The following is a 23,174-nucleotide window of genomic DNA, read 5'->3' on the forward strand; positions in this document are numbered from 1 at the left end:
GGATATATCCAGTTTCACACAATGGGGCACTCAGTGCTTGTCTGCCAACTTGAAGAATAATCTCGGTTTCATTTTGATTGGCTGCTGTAGCTTTTCGTTTTGGCACAGTGCCCAATTTGGACGATGGTTGGGAACTGTAATGTGACGCAATCAAGTTACCTTTCTGACACAATCCCATTTAATAGATTCAGATTCATACTTTGCTGATCCCAAAATCAGAGTAGATCCTATGTTTAATTGTCCAGGTCTTCAAAACAATTTGATTAGCTGTATAAATAACATTACATGCGTTTACCACTATCGTGAATAGTGTCCGGTTGATGAAGGATCGAATCAAATTCTAAATCACACAGTCCCACACTATAACCTTCATTTGCCAAAATATCTAATAGGATGTTGTTATTTTTGTTAACTGCAAAATCTTTCTCATTTATTTTGTGTGTGTTTGTGTGGACGGGAGGTTGTGGGAGGGAGGGGGGAGGGGGGGGTGGTGGTATACTTTAGGGAGAGTCTTCACAACTTTACAATTTAGACCAGTTTCTGAGTACTTGTTGATAAATTTGTTTCTAAATGTTATCCCAGAAATATGAGTTTAATTAGCTTAATGAGTCCAACTGTTTCATTTCAAAATTCAATGTCACATTTAAAGCTGGATGATATTGAAATCTTTCCAATTTGCTAAAAGCATGGAATTAATAATAAATACAAAAATCATCTGGGCAAATCAATTCTGCACGATCAAATTAAATCAAATTTATTCATTAATATTACTCACTCATTTATATCCTCACATTTTGATTCCAAGAATCTAAAAGGTTGTTTTAGCTTTGAGATCTTAACATTGCGTATAGTACCAAATATAGTTTCGGTAACCAAACTAAAAACGTTGTTTTTAAATTATGGCATAGCATAAACAGCTGGAACCCGGATAAAAGGTTTGAGCTTTGGGAAGGGGTGCGGTAGGGTAGGGGACAGATGAGGGGGGGCAGGAGTCAGTCAGAATGTTCAGTGGTGTTGAATCTGATGCCTGCAGTAGTATTTATGTGCCAGGTGACCATTCAGTGCCATAAATATTATTGGGAGGACATGGCACATGGCTTCCCCTCCCCTACCCCCACCCCTAAGTGCCAGAGGCCTTGCACACAATAATCACTAATGATTCTATACCAGTCTTTTAAATTCAACATATCCCTTAAGGTATCCCATCATATCATAGAGTAAGGAACAGAATCACATAAATACTCTGTGAATGAAACTCCCAAAGGACTTTAGTTGATGGTGTCTAAAATTGTAAAATTTTGTCCTGCATGATTTTGGAACTTAAGATTCTAATATTTAATATAATCTGTCATAACTAAAAATTTACCAATACAAGAGACGCACTACCATTTTGTTCTTGCCAAACTAATACCACCGATATTCAAAAGTGCTTTTTATTTCAGAGACCATCATTCTACGTTCCATCAATGTCCATAAATTGATTTTGAATTAATTAATATGCATAAAGGTCCTTCTCGAGTTTTGATGCAATATACACATGTATGTATATATATGAAATGCAATTTTTTAATATCAACATCATTATATAATGGCTTCAAAGTTCAGCAAACATAAAAATTGATTGGTAGTATTCTAAAGTGCTCTCTTATCGACAACGCTCAAACATTTTGCTGACGAACGAAGAGGAACGATAATTGTACGGATAGGAAGGTTGTGTCATTTCAGGATATTTTCTAGATATAATTTAATCGGGTGGAGAACTGTACAGTTTGTACAGAGTAAGGTTCCACAGTACTTACCCGTATTCAATATTTCTCCTAACCAGTATATATATATGTGAATTATATATAAATTATATAAAAATATATTATAACTTAGATTCTGATTCAAAGATGTTTTCCATGAAAACTGATTCTAACAATTCTAGCCAAATATTCTGGTAGCAATTATAAAATGGGCTCCATAAAGAACTTACCTGCTGGTTGTTGGTTTTTCTGAGTTGATCTTTCTTTCAGTTTATTAATATCGTATTTAATCAAGATGAATTATATCGTCTATTATTCATAGATATTAAATTGTTTTTTATAATGAAGCAATTATATAAGTCTTTGAATTACAATTAACAAATGAAGAAAAAAGTTGGAAAAAATTTGAACAAGAAAAAAAAAAAAATGAAAAATCCATTTGGAGCAAATAGAATTTAAAGGTGTAATCTTGGTGAGAGAGTGGTGGATCATGTGAGGATAAGAGATGAGGAATGGGGAGGGGTGGGGGAGGGTCAGGAGGGAAGAACGAGCTTTCGTTCAATGTGGTTAAGTATTTATTTTATGATATACGATGATGTTTCACTGCAAACCGTGTTCTTGATTAATGAAAATGAGGAGTCACTCCAACCATGCTGAAATTAGGGAAAAAAAGTTGTCATGCAATGGTTTTTAATCCAGATTTGGGCAATAATTTTGCAGAATTATTTTGGACCGCATACCCACCGACTTGTTTGCGGTGGCATGCCGTTGCTTGTTCACCTTTGAGCTCATTTTAACGGGAATCATTTACAGGTGCGAAAGGTTTCATCCTTCCTAAATCGTGAAACCGTGCGTCCGTAGTCCCACCGAACGGAACAGCCTTGAACAGTCTTCTTTTTTTTTCAATTAACACCATTTCCTAATTCATAAAACCAAAGATAATTGTTTAAATCAATGGAACATATATATACCCGTTAATTCCGATGCATATTTTAAACTTGAATCCTAACCACCCAGGAGATGTATTAAAATACCTGTTTATATCTTGAGATTCATTATTAAATACCTCCTTTGTCTACACTAGGAGGGTTGAAGGTGTCCTAATTATGACCTGAGCACTAAGCAAATTAAAGGCCTATATTCCTGTATCGCTTCCAAATGTGCTGAAAGTTCAAATATTTGTCACAAATTCTCAACGCCCACTTTATGTCATTTTTAACCGACATTGACAACGTAAGTGCATTTCCGAGCATCAGGACATGCGACGGTCTGTTTATTAATCTTTTCGATATAATTTCTGATAGCATTGGATACGTCGTCGGTGAGACTGCTGTTTATTCTTCGCAATGCATAAACAAAAGGTGCTGACATATTCGTTAATGGAATTTTGAAAGTTAGCAGACTCTAAGTGACCATACGACAGGGAATAATTCATCCGATAAGGCATCGGGAAATGCTAGACTAAATTGGCAAGTTGCCGTACAAGTGTAAAGATGTATTGCAGTTTTTTGCACACATGGCGCCCCATAGTATTTTAAAAGAGAAACGTTCAGAATCCTTCAAAACAGATATATAGACAATCTGTACAAATCATGCATGTGGCATTATACAATTATGAATGGTTGGATTAAACAGCTAGATAATCCAGGATCCTCATACAATATATCTGGATCATCCCGGAAATCCTTATGAAACCTGTGTGCCTGATAAAACAGGTTTTAGGTTTTGATTTTATAAATATATTCTTTCTTTCGGCTAGCGCTTTGGAACATTCCCCAACGGAAGTAAAATGATCACTGTATTTTTCTGTCCTCCATTGGAACATTTAATTTCTTTATTTTTATAAAGAAAGACATCTTTTTAACAACCCCCCCCCCATGGGTCAAAGAAGGTTCCAAGACAAAGGCTTTGGATTACAGAAACACTTTTCGAGACCGAGTAACCAGAGACATGAAAGGTGTAGTAAAGAGAATGGATATCAATTCTCAGAGAGGGAAATGTTTGAGTCTAGAGTTACGACAGTCGTACTAACAGAAAACAGACAAGTCTAATTGTACAGAAGACATATCCAGAATGCATGGTACTTGAGGTCTTTGACTGTTGCCGACTTTAGCTGAGACATGGATCTAACTATCGACTGTATTAACGGGCGCTTTAGCTCGGTTTGAGCAAAGTACCGAGAATTCTGAGCACACTGGTTTGACTGCCAGTCAAGCTACTGATTTTATTTCTCTTTCAAAACTTGTTTCTGTAAATCCTTCTATTCCTCTGCTATTGGTTTACTAATGCAAAGAACCAAATTTCAATGAAATGCCTTCCCCTCCCCCTTTGAGATGTATCAAATGAAACTCGGGTGTAATGTCCAGTTTATACAAGGTAGTGTAATTTTCTTACTGATACTCCTCCCCCCACCCCCTCCCTGCCAAAGAAATGGTTATACAGGTATCACCACTAGCTAAGGACCGAGGAAAGGTACCCTTTTCTTCCTTCTTGCTTTCAGAGACTAACATATACAAATATAAACATCATTTGTTTTCCCTTCAAATTGCCAGATTAGGTTCTATGTCTACCAGATGTGTGCAATTATAACAACTTTTCCCAAAGACAATAAGATCTGGTAATGGAATATATTTATCAATAAACCCCATCGATCTTTCCCTCATTTTGAATTCCTATCTATACAGCATTTGCCATATCTGCGTTGAGTCTAAGTTGAGTCACTGAAACATACCCACAGTTTTGGCACCTACATTTGAATATCCAATTTTAAAATGTAACAATTCTTCCTTTTTTTTAAAACATGTTTTAGCCAAATTTAAGCTGACTCTTATATTATAGGCCTTGAGGTTTTGTCGAGGAAATCAGATCTTACTATACACATCGTCCACTGCTAAAAATATTTTATAAATTTTCTTACCACTATCTCACAACCTTGCTCATCTTCGCTTTTATTAACTGCCTGAATATTTTTTTTCCCCCTTTTTTCCCCATCATCATTTTTAGCTACCGCTTCGGTTGGAATGCATATATATATATATATATATTCATTTTCAATTTTTTTCAACTCCAGACCAGCAGTATATATAGAAACGTACCACATGCTAAAACTAATGGAATTCACAGTTTGAAGTTAAATCACAAAGTTTCACAGTTGATTACCCGCCAAATTTGGTCTCCATTTTCGGTTAACAACGAATGATAACCTAAATTACATGGCGGGGTCCCAATCAATATTATATTTCCCTGCATCTGCTCGTGATGACGTGGAAGAAACTCCACCAGTATTTGACGGACACAGATATTTCTAATTCTCCCGTAGAAAATCTAGGACAAGATACCCAATGATACGTGAACGAATGCCGCATCCCTCGATCGGCCATTTGTGAGGGATGAAATGTAACTAAAGAGATTTGTTGCCTCTCTCTGGTTTTTTTTTTTCGTTAAATTTTTTTTTTTTTCATTTGAATTTTTTTTTTTAAAGTTTTCTTTTGTTTTTGTGCGTGTCGGCGGAGAGGTCCAACTGAATGACGTAAATCCTAACGAAGGATGACGTATCGCAGATTTGCTTTACAGGCCTGGATGTTTGTGGAGGAAGATAAGTAATGAACAAGACCCTGGATGTGTGAGCATGATTCTACAAATGTCGTCGTCGAGTTAGAGAACAGATGACGTTCAAATAGATCAAATGCTTTCTGTAAAAATCTTTGATATGAACTGGAGAGGGTGAGGCAGATCTATTAAGCCTGAATCATATTTAGGCGTCAATAATTGTTTAATCACAATCAGAAACAAAAGTTTGATTTTTATTGTAAAGAGCATTCACCATCTATGTGATGTCTTTGCTAATTTGGACATAAAATGAACCTTTGTTGAAATCCTTGTAATTGGCATTTTTAATTTGCTCCCACTAAAGAAATTAAAAACCTTGGAAACCAGAGACATCAGGAAGATGAACAAGGTTGCTATATCACTGAGTTGGTTATTGTGGATTTCCTTTTCGCAGACCTTACACATTGCAAGAGAGGGCAAAACGAACGTGGGTGGGAGTATTCTTTTCCGTTCATTTCTATCGATACCGTCGAATTGAAAATTTTTCAGAGTACTAAAATTATGCCAGTAGTTCTCAATATTTCTCTCATCAAAACATAGGTTTGGAAAGATAAAAAAAAAAAAATCAAATTAAGATCAAGTTTATAAATGGGCTGTTCTGTGGTGAGGAGGTTTGAGTGAAATCAAAGAAAAGACTGCAGATATGGAAAAAAATTTACCTTCTTGAAACTAACAACTAAAGGTTTGCCCATATGAATGGGATTTGACAATTTAATCCAATTTAATGAAAGAGTCTTTTTTATTTTGTTTTTAACAATTTATCGGAAAGATTGCAGTCTAAAACATGCTAAAGAATGGAGAATAAAAAAGTGTGGCTCTATTACTTTGTTAATAAAAGTGTTTTTTTTTTTTTTTTACCACTTAACATCAACTTGGTGGTTGTTCAGTTAGAAACTCAATAAGTTAGGATATCAGCTACTCTTCTCTAAGATATATGTGTTTTGACAAGATTTTCACACATTATGACATAATATGCTCCCACCACAAAAACAACGATAGTAATTTAACGATATTATATCGTCTACATAACAAGCCTACAACGTTGATCATAGCTAGATTTATAACTGCTATTAAAAAACAAAAATGAAAAGAAAAATGTAATTCTACTACGAGTTTAAAAAAAAAGAAAGAAAGATTTTGAACTAGTAGGATTTTCACCTGACGTGTCCCCGATTCCATTAACTGTCTGGCGCTGGTATAGAACTCCCCGATAAGATCATTGGCACTACCCTCATCATGATCGAAGCACATAATCTAGGAATAAGGAGACACAAGCAACAAAAAAACAAAAAAGACCGTCAAAATAAACATTCCAGGCTAAAGCTAACATGTCTTACGCTTCTTGCCAACCGATTGGGTAGTGGAGAGTACAAATGGAGCGCCTCTCGACATTCATCATCAAACATTTTAAAAATTGTTTACAAAAGAGTTTCAAAAGTCGAGTTTTTTTGGCAGAACTTTAAACGATTCTCCAAGACATTATGGAGTCTTTGCCGCCCAGACTTTTCGATATGAACAATGGATATATTGGACATCGAGATAAAAGGAGGATAAAAAAAGTGGATTTTTAAACCATAAAAGTTGTGAAAAGGGGGATATGGACAACGACTATGTCTGCCATAGCCGTTATCGTTGCCATGCCAACGAAGGTGGTGTGTAAGTGTGTTGGTAATCAGAAAATATCATGCTCTTGGAATGTCACGGCAACGAAAAAAAAACAATGTCAACAAGTGCATTGTGGGTAAAATGAACACTCTTAAGGTTTTGAAAGTTGCCATGTGTGCGAGAGAGGCAAGGAAACGGCAAACTTGATATGATCTCTTTCTGTTAAATAAAGAGATGCCATGGTTATAAACAGTTATAAAACAGGAGGAAAAAGTGTCATTTAATAAATGTAAAAATACAAAACTGGATTTCCACGCTATTCACTTGCCATGCGACATGCGTTGTGTGCATTGGAGGATTTGAGGAGATAAAAAGAGAGAGTTTTGTGTCATAAGGATGGTAAGGTCATAGGGGTTAAAGGTCAATCAGGAGAGGATGGCCACGCCAAGCAGTTATCAACCGGAGGGTACCTGAGATCGACTGTTAAAAATAAGTTCTCTGGCTGTCGTATAGAACTCCCCGATCAGATCGTGGCCTCCGTCAAAATCGTAATCAAAAACCTGCATCTGTTTGGAGAGTCGAGGTTAAGGGTCAAAAGAAAACATTAGTAAACTCAAGAGAAAGAAAGAGAGAGAAAAGAATTAGTCATGGCACGAATCACAGACAGTAATTACATCACAAAAGATACATAACGATGATGATGAAGGTAACAACTAGAAAACAAAGTCTATGACCACAAGTTTTGGTTTTTACCAAATTTGTTTATCTCCCTTGTTCATATCTGCAAACTCTTATAATGAATATTTAATTACTACATCCATTCACTCTTTTATTGTGTCAATAAACACAATAAACCAAAAATGGAACTTTATCATATGTGATGTTCCCAAGATGCATAAAAACTGCAAATACAAGCCATTGTAATAGCTGCTCTTCTGCAATATTTTTCTTCTTTTTTTTCCAGTAGGGGGGAGAAGTCAACCATAGAGGGGTGTTGACCTTTAAGCCCCACCACTATAAGAATTGAATCATTTTGAAAGACTGAATAATTTTAGAGTGGCAATCAACTATGACCAATTTGAAAATTTAGTCCTTGACAATCAATACAGTATACAGTTTAAACATATAGCATATCTTTAGTTTGGCTTGTTGCCATGGCAGTATACACCGACAGTTGGTAAAAAACGGCAAGGTCTATCTATGCCATCATATGTGATTATGCAAGACCAAAATGCATAACACCTTTGCTACATTTCAATAACCAAACTATTAACAACAATAAGGTAACCGTAGACCATAAGGACTATTTATAGTACAGATTACAGCCTTTAAAACATATTAATGGAACCAATAATTTGTCTTAAATTACCTGGATTTTGATGAGTTTATACTGAGCAACAGGCAAAACGGTCTTGCTGTATGGTACACCATTGCAATACCAACATGAGTTAAAATAGTGTGCATTCATCATCGTCAACAATTGTATTTTATTTGCAATAAGGAATGAACATGTACTCAATATGACATGGTACTGCCAAAACTTAAACATGGTCAGTTATTAAATGCTAGAGTTCAACACAATTCATGAACTATTGAAAAACACAAAATGTTAAATTAATAATAACAACAACTAAATTCCAAAGCAGCATAATTTGTTGTAAATATACCATTTAGAGTGAGAAAGAAAAAAAAGATATCAAATGCTTGTTAACTTTTCTCTCGTTATCAAAATGATTTAATATCAGCGCATAAAGGTCCTCCGTATTGGTCACAAATTTAAAGAAGCTAAATCTTCCTGAAAGTTTTCAAATCTACTTGTCAAAGTTTCCCGAGGGTTTCATGCATCCTCCACATTAAATTCTACACACTCGCTAAATGAATACAACTCCTATTAGAAGCCCTTGTTGATAATTGAATGGAGTGACCACTTGAGACTGTTTATAGCATATGGGGAAAATACGGGTAGCCATTAATAAAAGGTTTTCATAGTTGCCTTCATATATAAAAATGTATATATATATATATATATTTAAAATTTAATTATTAATCAAAAAGTAAAGACTGGTAAAACTGATTAGAGTTAGAACCCATCTAGCTTAAAAAATATTCAGTTTTTTTTATAATGTTCGGTAAACATCTTCCCATTTTGAATGTCATAAAAATATATATATATACATCAAAAAAAGATAATTAAGTTGTAAATAAACAATAAAAGTTGAACTTTGATCGATGAATAAATTAACACTCATTTTGTGAAGATGGTATAAAAAAAAAACCCTTAACATTTATAGCTTTATTAATCATAAAATATGAAGATATCATAGTAATCAAATAAATACCAAAAGAATAAAATACTATCACTGTGGTTGTGCAGATGGTGTAAAGTTTGAGAAAACTTGCTTCAAATTCCTAGACAGTTTAACAATAATTAGCTGGGATATGTAAAACTCAGTGTCAGTGATTTAACAATATTTATTTGTTTTATCACAAGAAAAAATTACAATGTGAAAGGTGTATTTAAGTCTATAATAATTCTAATTATTATATAGAGCATTTACCACAAGATCTTTCTGAGATAGAAGGTTGAGAGGAAGTTGGACGATGCGGTGGGAAGAAAATGGAGATGGAGAGGAGGGGGGGGGGACTGATGGTAAAAAAAGGAAAAAAGGCCAGGAAAACAAACATATTTTCCGGGTTTTTAATAGATGGGGAGGTACCTTGTTTTGTTTTGGTCTTTGTGACAATCAAGAAATTCTGGAAGACAATAGTTTCTTGCTTTTGCTGTTTTTGATATATTTTTTTTCTGTTTCTTTTATACCTTGAAAATTCCTCAAAACACCCACTTTTCTCAAGTTTCTTACAACTTTTCAACTCAGCCTCTGAATTACCCCCTCTCTCATCTGTGATCAAAATTTGTCACTTAATAATGAATTCACACCAAGACTAGATTAATTTCAAACAAATATTATTTCCAGTTAATAAGAAAAATATATGGATGCTTTTGTTTGCTGAGACTCAAATTTCGGAACAGAAAATTTGACACATTTCAACAAGGATCGATTCAATATTGTATAGAGAAAATCTGCATTCCATGGACGATGTGTTCAAAGATAAAGAATCGTGGGCGATGGCTATTTGAAATATAATATGCAAAGACCCTTGACTAAAGTTAATAATAAATAAAAATGGAAAACCAATTAAATAATTAAAGGAAAGAAAGGAAAAAGCCTGACTTATCTCATAAAAATTTTGCAACTTTTGTTGGCTTTGTGACAATTTTTTGGGAACTGTACTCATCGCGACGATGAAAGCACAGATGGATTTGTGAGAAACCTTAATAGTCTGTTTGTAAACCAGTGGCAGTGTACATTAGGAGCCATTATCTTACATGCATATTCAGTCATCCAGAACTAGAATACAAGTTTTTAGTCTTTTAGATATTTCTTTTCAAATTATGGAAGCTTTAAGCTCTGTTGAACCGCATTGATTTAAACATGCGTCTCTCATTTAGAATATAAACTTTTAACTTTTCCGACCTATTCTTCAAACAAATGGTTTTATGGAACAAAGAAGTCATTTGTGCCTTTCAATCATAAGGTCCCTGGTTCTAGTCACTCCAAGATTAATGTATGTCGTCCAGTTACAGAGTTGTCGACAATTGACAATTCATAATCATGGACGTTGAATATGAATCTAAGAGACTGACTTGGGTCAGCTTACGGCTTTGATAAGCCAATGATGGCTTCTTCGCGAGTTCCTGCTTACAGGAGGATCTAAAATACATACATTTGTTATTTGAGGTAATTAAAGGCATTTTAATGGCCAAACAGTACTGGTTGCTTATAATGCTTCAAAAAATTGAGCTACCTATAAAACGATGCCACCGATCCATGACGGTATGCAGAGAGATTTGATCTTTTAATGACAAGTCAATAATCCTTAGAACCCTTCCAGACGTCATTTAACGATCCTTTCTTAATTGAAAGTCTAAATCACACACACGCTATCTGAAAGAATAATAAATCTGTCTGCCGTATCAAAGTATCACCGTAAGCCATTAACTTTAAAGCTAACCTAATTTCCAGCTATAAGTGTCTAGCGATATGCTAATATATCATTTCTATATATTTGCCCAGGCAAAGCTATTTTCCCTCAAGTCTGGTAGACTTGTTATAAGTCTGATGTATAATATGCTCTTACTTGCAGCAGTCTAGCACTGCAGTTGCCTGCACTTGTATTTTTAACCCAAATGCATTTTGTACAGTTTGTACTCAAGGCTATATGTGGAAAGCTATACTGTAGATATTATAGAGGAAAAATGGCAAAGATATATGGCTAGAATAGGATTTCAAACCTCCAGTGACCTCTGGATTACAAGCCCATGCAGCTCTCTACTAACTGAGCTATCTATCCAGCACTTATTATAGTAGTTGGTGGCAATCCCTATTTAGCAATTTCTCTTTGCTGAGGGTGCCGGTCAGAAGCCATAGTACCTTGCATGCTGTGTAACTGGGGGTCACGCACCAGTTGCATTCGATACAACCCAGAAATCAGCAGGGAAGGAATCTCAAATCCTGTTCTAGCCATAAAGTTCTTTTCTCTTTACTATTGTCTAAAACTATCTCTGTCATTTTCCCATTATTCTTTTACTATATATAAAGTAGATACAAAACTGTTGGATTGTACTGTAGCTGATACTCATGGCTAGGTCTTTGTATACATACTCACAGCAATCATATCACGAGGATAATTCTACATGTACTCATACTCATGCTGTTGCTTTCATACTCACATTACATATACGAAGCAGAATTCTACATGTACTCAATCCCATGCTGTTGCATTCATACTCACTCATACTCACATTACATATACGAAGCAGAATTCTACATGTACTCATACTCATGCTGTTGCATTAATACTCACATTACTCATACATACAAAGCAGAATTCTACATGTACTCATACTCATGCTGTTGCATTCATACTCACAGTGCACATACCAAGGGTAATTGCACATGTACTCATACTCATGCTGTTGCATTCATACTCACATTACATATACGAAGCAGAATTCTACATGTACTCAAACCCATGCTGTTGCATTCATACTCACTCATACTCACATTACATATACGAAGCAGAATTCTACATGTACTCATACTCATGCTGTTGCATTAATACTCACATTACTCATACATACAAAGCAGAATTCTACATGTACTCATACTCATGCTGTTGCATTCATACTCACAGTGCACATACCAAGGGTAATTGCACATGTACTCATACTCATGCTGTTGCATTCATACTCACGGTACTTGTACTAAGGGGAATTCTACACATAACCATGCTCATCCTTTGACAAGGAATTAAAATGCCAGATAACAATTAGAAGTATATTCAAGACATTTTGAGGCAATGCTGATGTTCTATCAAAGTACACATAAAATATATGTCAGATACATCATCCATAAAACAGAGAGGTTTTTCCACGATGAGTCTCATTCCACCTTCAAACTTCTGATAGCTTAAAATATGACTTACTCGTATGTCACACCAAGTAATATATGTACATACATACACCTCGGCACGATTTACCGGGTGAAATGGAGACCTTCATATATTATTCCCCTCCAACTAATGTGATATCATGAATTAATTGAATCGTAGCCGACGGTGATGATTAATTAAGAGTATTTTTCAGATCATCCTTTCGGCCATGTTTTTTTTTGTCTATGCCAACAGACCACCAGCTGGAGATGCTCTTCATTAACATGAGGTAAAATAAAAATGCTGTTTTTTTCATTTATTTTCCCGACCCCCCCACCAACCACCCCGTCATGCCACATTTACAGACAAGAGAAGAAAAGGAAACGCATAGCCGCCTAGTTGATTAATAATTACTCGTTTCGACCACTTGTTTCTAGAAGTTGTGTGCAGCACTGACAACAAAATTAACGAAGAAAATGGTAACATTTTACTGTAGCTAATTTCTTGAGAACAAGAAGAAGATCGTGTGGACAAAGAATATTCAATATTTGTACGGATTATCATCCTGACCTGACTGAATTAACTGCTTATGAAATGGGATGACTTTTAACTGATTCCAGTGACAACTAATGTAAGGCTTATATCTCAAAGAGAATATATTTCACAATGTTATAAAGTTGAAAACTGAAGGGCAATATCTTTGTTCCAAACTCTAGGTAAGGTTGCTTGAGTTTGATGTAACCTATGTAAATTGGCTATATACATACACAGTCACTTCTTTCAGGGGGGGTGGATTGCAGTAAGTACATGATCAATGACAATTGTTGATCATCACAGCACATTTCCAGCACAAAATTGTTCTTGATTTATTTTTGAAAAAAGTTGAATGCTTTATAGGGGTCAATATTCTCTGTATTTATAGAATTTCATCAAAATGCACCCCTTTTTTTTTTTAGATTATCAGTTTGCACCTAGCGATGCAGAAAGTTACCAGCAACTTCAGTAATCAATCAGCCTCAGACACCAAAATAACGTAAAATCTTAGTAAACTTTACTACATAGATATATTGAAAAAAGACTTACAGTAATTCTTCTCTTTCTGAGTCTATAACTGTTGTACAACACCTTCACAGCACTGAAAATATGTGTTCACTCTGCAGCCATGTAGGTACATCTATACACATCACCTGTAATGGTTGTCACACCTCCCCCACCCCCCTCCCACCACCCCTGGTGTGTCTCTCCTATAGTGTTTACACAATAAAACCGGAATCATAAAAGATGAGAAATTATCATCTTACTAGCTGTTGGCCATCATCTCTTTTTCTGTTTCTACTTACACCCCCCCCCCCCCTTCCACCCATCCCGGCATGTTCCCAGACCACATCACTGACGTATTAGTGCTTCTGATGATCAAATCCACACTAATTAAAGCATTGTTCACATGATTTAAGTGACATGTACGACACACTTAAACAGGGGAAATCTTCTCACATGCCATCAATACTGTATTCAGCTGTCAATTAATGTTATCATAAATGGTTGGCATTTAAAGGTCATCTCTATTGACCTACCTTTTATCATTTAAATTAATAGTACTATGTTTGAATGAGAGTACATAACTCAGGTTTATATTCAGAGTTTCTCTATAGAAGTCTTATATGTAGGTGTTCGGGAAGGTCAACCTTTCATCAATCCTACAGAATGTCAACCAAATAAAGAGAAGAGGTTTACAAGCTTGAGTAACTAATTCTAACCATATTTTGTTCTCTTTAGCATATTTCTATGCGAGGGGTAATTTAAGGGACAATTACTTTCTTATATTAATAAATCAATCATTATTGTAAAAGTCTCAATGATATAAATTAGAACCTGTCTAACATTCAGAGAGACGGCTAACATCTGCAAACTTTAAAATGTTAGCCATTTTAGGATAAAATCTTTGAAAATAATCTTGCTATCTCAAGTTACCTCCCCCTCTGTGAAATGGTATATATTGCCAGAGATCTAGATTAATTATGCACAGAACAAATCAGTGATTTGATCTATTTTCCTGACACACACCTTATATTTTTATTTTCCATATTTAATTTTGTTGGCATCTTGTTTCGATCCTCATCGATAACAAACATGAACCGCAATGGGTCAAATTTTTCTCGAACATTGATAAACTCATACAGGCTGCCTTCCCAAATTTAGCCAGGAGATTTATTTGGCTCAATTTTGTTCTTCTTCCCATGGGTATTTGATTTCTTTTTAAGGGCAAAACCTTGAGGAAAAATGATAATACTCCTAAATTATTTTGGCAGTTTATAAAAAAAAAGGTTAAACTTATGAGGGGGTAAAACAATGGTATCCGAAACTTACAGAAATGAAAGTTAAACGGCCTCTGTTTAAATTGTGTAGTTTGTAATCACTGGCTTTAATAGAGCAAGTGGACTTAAACGAAAGCGAAATTAACCATTTTGGTGAACAGTTTGCACGGTGTACATAGATATAGGTCAGGGTCATTTGATTCCTCGCCCAATGGCGGTGATACTCGATCATACTGTGTGACAAAATTAGTTGTTGCTAGGATACTGCCCTAAGGAATTATGGGATTCTTTGACTGTACTTTAAGCTCAACATACACAGAAAACTGATAGGTTAGAAAATGAGATGGCTGTTTCGTGGTGAAAGTCATCACTTTGCACATTACATGTTGATGGGTTTCTGAAAATTAGGAAAGCAATTAATTAGTCACTAATCGGCACGTATTCATCACCATAATTGATTGGTAGACGCACCCTGAATATTTAATATTCAATGTAAAGTAAGATTTAAATGCCACTATGTGCACGCAGCTATCTGGCCATACCAAAATTGTCAAAACAGTATTTTATGATAGTACAAATGACTTTGGTGGCAAAATGAGGTTTTGGAAACATGTTTACTGCAAGTTTGATGTAAATTCAACACATCTTGCTGGAAAAAATAGAAAATTTCCATGACTGATATTAATTTGGCCAAGAAAGAAGAATAGAGAGCAAATTCTGGGTGCAATATTGAACCTGGAGACATCAGCTGTCAAGATCTAGGCAAGATTTAGAAGAGAAAAGCAAGAACAAATTCTAGAAATTTACATTACAGTAGTTTAAAAATGTAGTTTAAAATGCAGGAGTGTTAGCTCAGTGGTTAATGCCGGTACCTTTCAATCATAAGGTCCAGAGTTCGAGTCACTCCCAGATTAATGTATGTCGTCCAGTTACAGAGTTGTTGACAGTTGACAATTCATAATCATGGACGTTACATATGAATCTAAGAGACTGACTTCGGTCAGCTTGTGGCTTTGATAAGCCAATGAGGCTTCTTCGCGAATTCCTGCTTGCAGTAGGATCTAATATACATACATACATACACCCATACATACTTTAAAACTAATTGATGGCTACAGTATATATATGCAGTCAGAAAAGTAATGTTGTATATAATTAACACTAACGATTCAACACACGATATAATTGCTCACACAAGTAATATTAATACCATGATTGTCAAAATGAAGTGGTTTCTTAGCCTTTTCAAAAATGATAAACAAACTATAATAATTTGTTGGCACCTTCTACAGTGAATGATTCAAATCACACATTTACCACAGCTATAATACCAATGACTGATCAACCCTGCGCATTAAGCATTTTTTTTCCTTTTCTCTTCCCTAATTTTCAAGTGTATAGTTTTGCCCATACATCTTTTGGCATGTGCAGCTTGGCGAATCGGTAAAAATTAATCTCCGAATGACATACAATATATTCGCATTAAATAATGGCTTGCCAGCTGTTAAAGGTCGTCCATCTTTATAGTCTCGGTTTACAGCAGATTTGCTAACTCGTAAATTTTATTTTCAGTCAAAGTTTTACATCACTAATTTGCAAACAAAATTCTCACTATAACTATCTGCTCAACCTTGGTAAAAACTTTCGAGAGACCAGGTGACCAGTTTTTTGTCCTATTAGCAGATCTGGGTGGGGAATGGCAAGACTGTTTCACTTTAATTGCTGACACGTTGTCTGCTGTTTTTGGGCTTATGCTGGGGGAAAGATTGAAGCTGCCAAGTGATGTTGCATAGATCGCCAGCGTCTGTTCTCGAGAGGTTGGCACGACAACCGACTGGTAGAAGTCTTGGATTATGCATATAGAGCATTCATAGAAAATGTGGTTCTCATTGACCTTGAAAATGTTCGAATTCTATGCAACCGGTGGTGATTGTTAATTAAGTTCATGGATGTAAAATTAAATAAAACGAATGAAATCTTTCTTTAAATGGGCTGTTGCGAGTCGACCTCAATCTTACACAATGGAGGAAGAAAAGGTGATTGTTATGTATGGAATATGTATTTCTCTAGCTGTATAGTGAGAAGTGACCAAAATCTAGAACACACAAAACAATAATATTAATAGTAAGGGAGATGGGGGAGGGGGAAGGGGGGCGGGAAGATTGCCCTAAAACAATGTAGCGGCCACTAAATTCAACGATCTATTTAGAAGCATTATAATATAACTATACTGTAGAGGAGATAGTAAAATGTTAACTGCATTTTTAATTTGGAGATATGGAAAGCTAAGCAGAGTTTGTACCTTTTCACAAAGAACAACCTAAATTAATCATAAGCTTTACGACTTGAGGGTTATTAAAATGAACTCACAGCATGCTGATCTCTCAAAAATGAAAAACATTAAGTATAAAACTGTAAATTTGATTCAAAAAAATAAAATGGGGTGGCATTGGTGTTGTGATGATATTCATTCCAACGTTTTGTTCTTCGTACAACAAACATTTGAATAAATATGTTTCTATCATTTTATGTTGGGTCGACTGAATATACCTGCCTCATTATGTCATATAATATTTACTGAATTATCCATATATACAAAGAATTGATACCTGCATTTTGGATGGGGCGCCCTTGAGAAAAGTACTATATTTGTCCAGGCTTGCACTGGTTTCCAGTATGTATATAAAACAAACCAGAATGCAAAAAAACCAAACTGACAAATAGCATATGGATTCGTTAAAAAGGTACTTTAACATTGAAGTGTACAGAATGCTGAAATTGTCCTTGATATATAATATTATTATGATTAGTTCACAAGCGTGGCTATTGATATGTGGACTGAATACTTGACAAATGTTCCCTCTCTCCTCCACCTATTCCCTTCCCAGAAAATAAAGCAATACAAAAACAAACATTTATTGAATTTAAGTAAAACTATGTGAGGAACAAAAATGATGGACAATATAAAGAAACGTGTTTATTTATATCTATATATATATAATATATATATATATATATATATATATATATATATATATAATACATTTAAATCAAGATGAGTGATAAAAAAATGAACAAAGGAAACCATTTTAGCAAGTATCCTGTTTAAAACATACGGAATACAAACAGTGCTAACAACTATTATTATTTAAATCTGATTTTTTTTTCTTTAGGTGTTCCGCAGTCCTATATCACTTCAAATTAGCAACAGCAAAATGTGCAAATATTAAAAACTAGATCCATTTAATCACAGTGAGTACCGCAGTATACAAATATACTCTTCACATTAAAAAGGGATAACGATTGTTATGTATATTGTTAAGTAACACACCACATGTCGATCGTTTCTTGTTTCAAACGAATTCCACACGTATGCTCGGAGAATCAATCTGTGTCAACAGAAAGCCGACGTTGAGACTGGTACTGTCGACACGAGCAGCAATATCAATGCCACGTTTTAAGTGCTTGAACTAACATGACAACAAAAATGGGCACACTCGTTCATCCGTCTCTTCTCGATCCCCTTAAGAGATTGCTGGTGCGAGGGAGAACCGTCTCCTTCGCAAACATTTGATCGATGATGACTGGATCATGGAGAATGCTCTCAAGTTCACACTCACCCCATCCCCCCTTCCCCCCCCCCCCCCCCACAATTCGACAACACCTTTCATGTCTTCTCCTCTCTTTCTTTTTTTTGCTTGCTTAGAAATTAATCAGCACTTTCATGAAGATCAATATTTAAATGTATAATTTATCTCCCGCCACATGTGTGACATTTTTTTTGGTGTGTGTATCTTTAGAAAACAGTTAAAAATGCGTGAAAATGTTTACTGGTGATCATAGACCGAACAGGGGAATCTGAAAAGCTATGAGGTGGTTAAAATGGCAGTTAACATACTTTGTGTAGCTAAAGCCTTTCAAAGTGGGGTTCCGTCACATTTAACGGTCATCGGATCATTGTACTTTTCTCCGATATTTTAGCATCCCAAAATGATCCAAATGTTTTGCAAAATGGTTTCAGGTCTCTCGTCTGGTTCTCATATCCTGTGATTTAATTTCCCCACACATCTAACACCACCCGTATTTTGCTATACTTATTTATATTGGACACTCAATAAGACTAAATATTTACAATCAGATTCAAAATTTTGTCATGTATTTGGTCTGCATATATCCAACTGGCAAATTTAATTCATTTTACATGTGAACAATTTCGATGACAATGGCAAGACATAAATTCCACACAAAAAAAAGAAGCCCAAATCAGTCGAACCACAATTTTTCAACAGACAATTAGGTTAAGTCTGTAAATATAAGAGGTTAATAGCCTTTCTGAGAAGCAGTGGACATCAGATTTACCCCTTTACCATTTCAATAGGCTGCAAATTCCAAAATTATCTGTTTGTTTCAAACACACATGCATTAAAAAACAAAATTTTAACCCAAAAATTTGTGTTCATCTGACATATTTTCTACCAAAACTATGGGAATGTGCCTTTTCTATGTTTGTTGCTAGCAACTACTGCACCTGTCACAAAAAAATTGGTCTCTTGTGTATGATATCACTGCAGCAGTCATTTTAAAATGCTCATTCTGAGCCGGTCTTCTGATTCTGCAAAAACACTGGAATCTCTCGTTGTTAGGCATCAAGTTGAAGCTAGCTGCTGCATACATCGACTGCTTCAAACCTTTCATCTCCAGGAGACAACGCCTGGGGCATGTATACATGTGCTGTAACAGGACACTGCAGATATCACACTTCTATCAAGTTCAACTGGTACTTGTGTCTCTTGTGAAGTGGTCTGCAACACTTGAAGGAGGATCTGCACACGTACATCTTCTCCGAGGCTAAAAATACATATTTTACCTCAAAGACGGAAGAAAGAGACAATAACTCGAGTACATATACATCTGAGCTAACGTTGAATGGCAAAAATGATTTCACGGAAACGAGGGATGCAAGTAAAGATTACCGCAAAGTAGCTGGACTTACCTTCAACTTTTTGTCGTAGTCTCCATTGCATAACTTTCTGACACCGACTTCTGCAGGTTTCCACACAGGGTTTAGAGTGTTCTTTATTACCTACAGATGGGAGAAATGACAAGAGGGGGAAAATAAAATTATAGAAATTGAAGTAGAAAAGACTATCACAGTGAACCATGCAGAGATAGCAGTTTTGCAAGGCTTACTGAAAAAGAGGAATACGGTGAAGAGGCAGGTGGAATAGGGAGGGTGGGAGGGAGGGAAGGAGGTAGGACGTTGAAGGAATTAGGGGAGGGTGGGGGAGGATAGGTAAGGAGGAGAAATGAGAATTAAAGGAAAGAGTCATCAAAACCACTAGTTTGAAAAAAAGAAAGAAATTGAAGTAGAAAAGACTAACACAGTGAACCAAGCAGAGATAGCAGTTTTGCAAGGCTTACTGCAAAAGAAGATTGGAATATGGTAGAGAGGGAGGTGGAATAGAGATGGAGGGGGGAGGGAGGAGGTAGCTAGACATTGAAGGAATTAGAGGAGGTTGGGGGAGGAGAGGGAAGGAGGAGAAAAGAGAATTAAAGGAAAGAGCCATCATAACCACTTTTTTTAATGAGCGATCAGAGGCAATTACAAGTTGTCTTCATCTCATTTTCCATCCATCTTCTATTTCATTTCTTACTATTTGTAGCATTTTTTTCTCTTCTTACTTGATGTTGACAACACTATAGCACAGCAAATACCTAAACAAATTAACACAAGGCTTTTATTATTTATTACTATTTCAAGATTGAAAATTGTGGGTAATTTATATTCAGAATAGAACTTAACAAGATTTTAGGTGAATATATGAAAATGAGAGATGTTCAAACATTTTATTTACAAACAGCTTAGTGTTACAGCTGTCCTATGAGTATACAAACACAAAACTGTCAACTGATCTCCATGTTTTAATTGAATTTAAACCCTTTTGGTTCTGATATTTTCGATAGAAAAGAAACTACAAGGTTGTGAAGTTCTGTAAGTTTCTAAAACCAAGATGAAAGATTAAGAGCAATGTTGAAAGGTTCTGCTAGTTGATGTTTAGGACTTGGCACTATGACAACAGAATGGTACGATCCACGCAGGCATGAATTGAGGTGCAAGTAATATGCTATGCAGAATGGTCAGCTTACAAAGACAATCATGTCTAGCATTTTTTCTAGCAACCAGAGTATATCATGAGAGACGAATTCTGAGCCTGCTACACACAATTCGAAAACTAAATTATATTCCCTGGTATATTTAAAAGAAAGGTTATATGTAAGTATGTGAGGGAAGAATTTTCAAACAATATATTGTCATTGCGGGTAGCCTAACATTATGAAGTGATTACATGCAGCTGTCCTAACCAACACATACCTTATTAAGTCTATGTTAAATTATGAACTTCAAAAGTTGTCATCAAATGGCAAAAGCAGAATGCTGTGATTCTCTTTCTCACTTTAGATTGAAGGTTCATGATATTTCTGAAGGAAGTGAATTATCTATCAAAGTCACAAATGAAAGTTTTTTTCAAAAGCAAACAAGGAGAGTAAGACTACGTCGAGAGTACTGTATCTTACGACTCTGCAATATTCAAACAGATCAAGTTCTAACTCGCAACTCGATACTATTTCAACAGAGTAAATAAATGACACACAGAAACTAATTGGCTAATGTAATTTATACAAAGCCCTTGAGACGACATAAAAAATTATGTCGGCATGGATCTTGCTACCAAGGCAAGGTTTTTCTATTTTTGAATTTCACGCCATAAAACCTGATAGCAAAAAGTGTAAATACGTACGCTGTTTCATCTGATCTAAAGATACTTTATCGGCTCGCTCTGATAATTTTTCATACGGCATGCATTTCGAAAAGGGGATGTTGTTTACAAAGAAACTCCTCCGAGTTTCACGACCAGAAAATTTTCGGCTGAGCTATAGCGTAAAAAGGCCTAGATAATACTAAGACAATGACCCCAGAGAGTGACGACACAGCTCGTCAACCCAATCCAATTTAATAACCTTGGAGTAAACTGGATTAATTCTGATAGCCAAAACTGATCCGTTGCTGCAACACGACTGCATTTCATGGTGAAAGACTATATATCCCCCATACAAATCACATTACACACAGCAGCAGCACCAAAATACCTTCAGCAGGTTTCGTCGGCTAAATTTAGTTCAAACAAGGTCGCTCACAGTTACAGATAACAACGGGAGAGCGCATCTATATGTTTTAGGTCGGTGAGACGTACCGAGGCAAAGATATTTTTGTAAACATCGCATTAACCAATGGCATACAATTAATGAAGTCTTGGAAGACTTGAATTACAATAATCTATAAAATGATTGACTAGGTGGTTAGGCCGGTGGTAGGGAGGAAGATAGGGGGGAAAGTGGGGGACTTCCTTTTGTTTGATGTCTAAGAAATAAAGACTAACCAAGACTAGATTATGATGAGATTAAATGCTTGAGTGATGAGTGATTGGAATTCAGAATTACTTACTGTACAGGTCCATTAACAGTAAAATTCTTTATTATTAATTTTTTTTACATGTGCAGTACTCATTGCATTTCTTCATTCTTTATTCATGAAAAAGTTGACTTTTCACAGAAATACTAAATTAACGTCATATATTTATTTCAATCTTTAGACTTGAGGAGAGTCCTCTAGGCCTGTGACGTGTTTAACAAGATGGAGAGCTACTTGAACCTGGTTCAACACAATTGAGATTTGTTTTTTGTGTTTGGTTCGACAGGAATTGGTTAAAACTACTAAAAATGAAGAAGAGTGGTGAGAAACTAAAGATGAGTGGTTAAAGAAGAGTGGTTTAGAGGAGTCCTTGAAACCAAGTAGTGACATACATTAGACTAGTACGGTACATGCAGTGACAATCGAATGCTGTGCATGTCTATAGCTCAAAGCTGTACAGCAGTTTGTCGTTGTATGTGAAGAATACACATAAACGAAAAGAAAGTTAGTTGTCTTTGAGTCTGTAAATGAGTGGGTATCTCCAAATAACTTGTCCCAATATGAACCTTATAAACCAATATCATTGATCATTGAACCATAACCGCGTCAATGATCTCAAAGGGGTAGGCAAGAGACTATATGGGTGGAAGGGAGGGAGGGGGCGGGTTGGATTAGACAGCTTTTGAACCGCCCTCTACTTTAATACTGACCACAATGGATATGAAATTGAGCGACATTTCATATCGATCCACACCATATTTATTCATATTGCACTTCATGACTTTGACACGCTCCAGTTTTTTTTTCTGTATCACTAATAAAATATTAATCTCTAAGTGCAATCAATTCATGATTGATTTTAGTTTTGACAATTAGTAATCGTAGCCAACTGGACTAAACATCAGGTAAGTAGGGACTTGATTACAAGTAGTTTGA

At 35.6% G+C, this 23,174-nt stretch overlaps 1 protein-coding gene across 7 annotated transcripts in view; it reads right to left on the minus strand.

Annotated features, from left to right (window-relative positions):
* The window catches only part of LOC139965308 (copine-3-like), a 105,909-nt gene that overhangs the window by 24,907 nt on the left and 57,828 nt on the right, over window positions 1-23,174 (minus strand). For 4 of the 7 annotated variants that reach the window (XR_011792220.1, XM_071967529.1, XM_071967527.1 and 1 more), the window contains exons 7-9: window positions 19,761-19,850; window positions 7,430-7,525; window positions 6,513-6,608 (exon numbers count right to left, since the gene is read on the minus strand). Coding sequence is in view for 6 of the 7 variants with exons in the window: in XM_071967529.1 (XP_071823630.1) it covers window positions 6,513-6,608; window positions 7,430-7,525; window positions 19,761-19,850 (282 nt within the window). In the remaining variant the exon portion in view is untranslated. The remainder of the gene's footprint in view (window positions 1-6,512; window positions 6,609-7,429; window positions 7,526-19,760; window positions 19,851-23,174) is intronic. The other 3 variants (XM_071967530.1, XM_071967532.1, XM_071967531.1) reach the window with 2 other exon arrangements.

This window comes from Apostichopus japonicus, chromosome 3, assembly GCF_037975245.1.
Source record: "Apostichopus japonicus isolate 1M-3 chromosome 3, ASM3797524v1, whole genome shotgun sequence".
Classification (NCBI taxonomy): Eukaryota; Metazoa; Echinodermata; class Holothuroidea; order Aspidochirotida; family Stichopodidae; genus Apostichopus; species Apostichopus japonicus.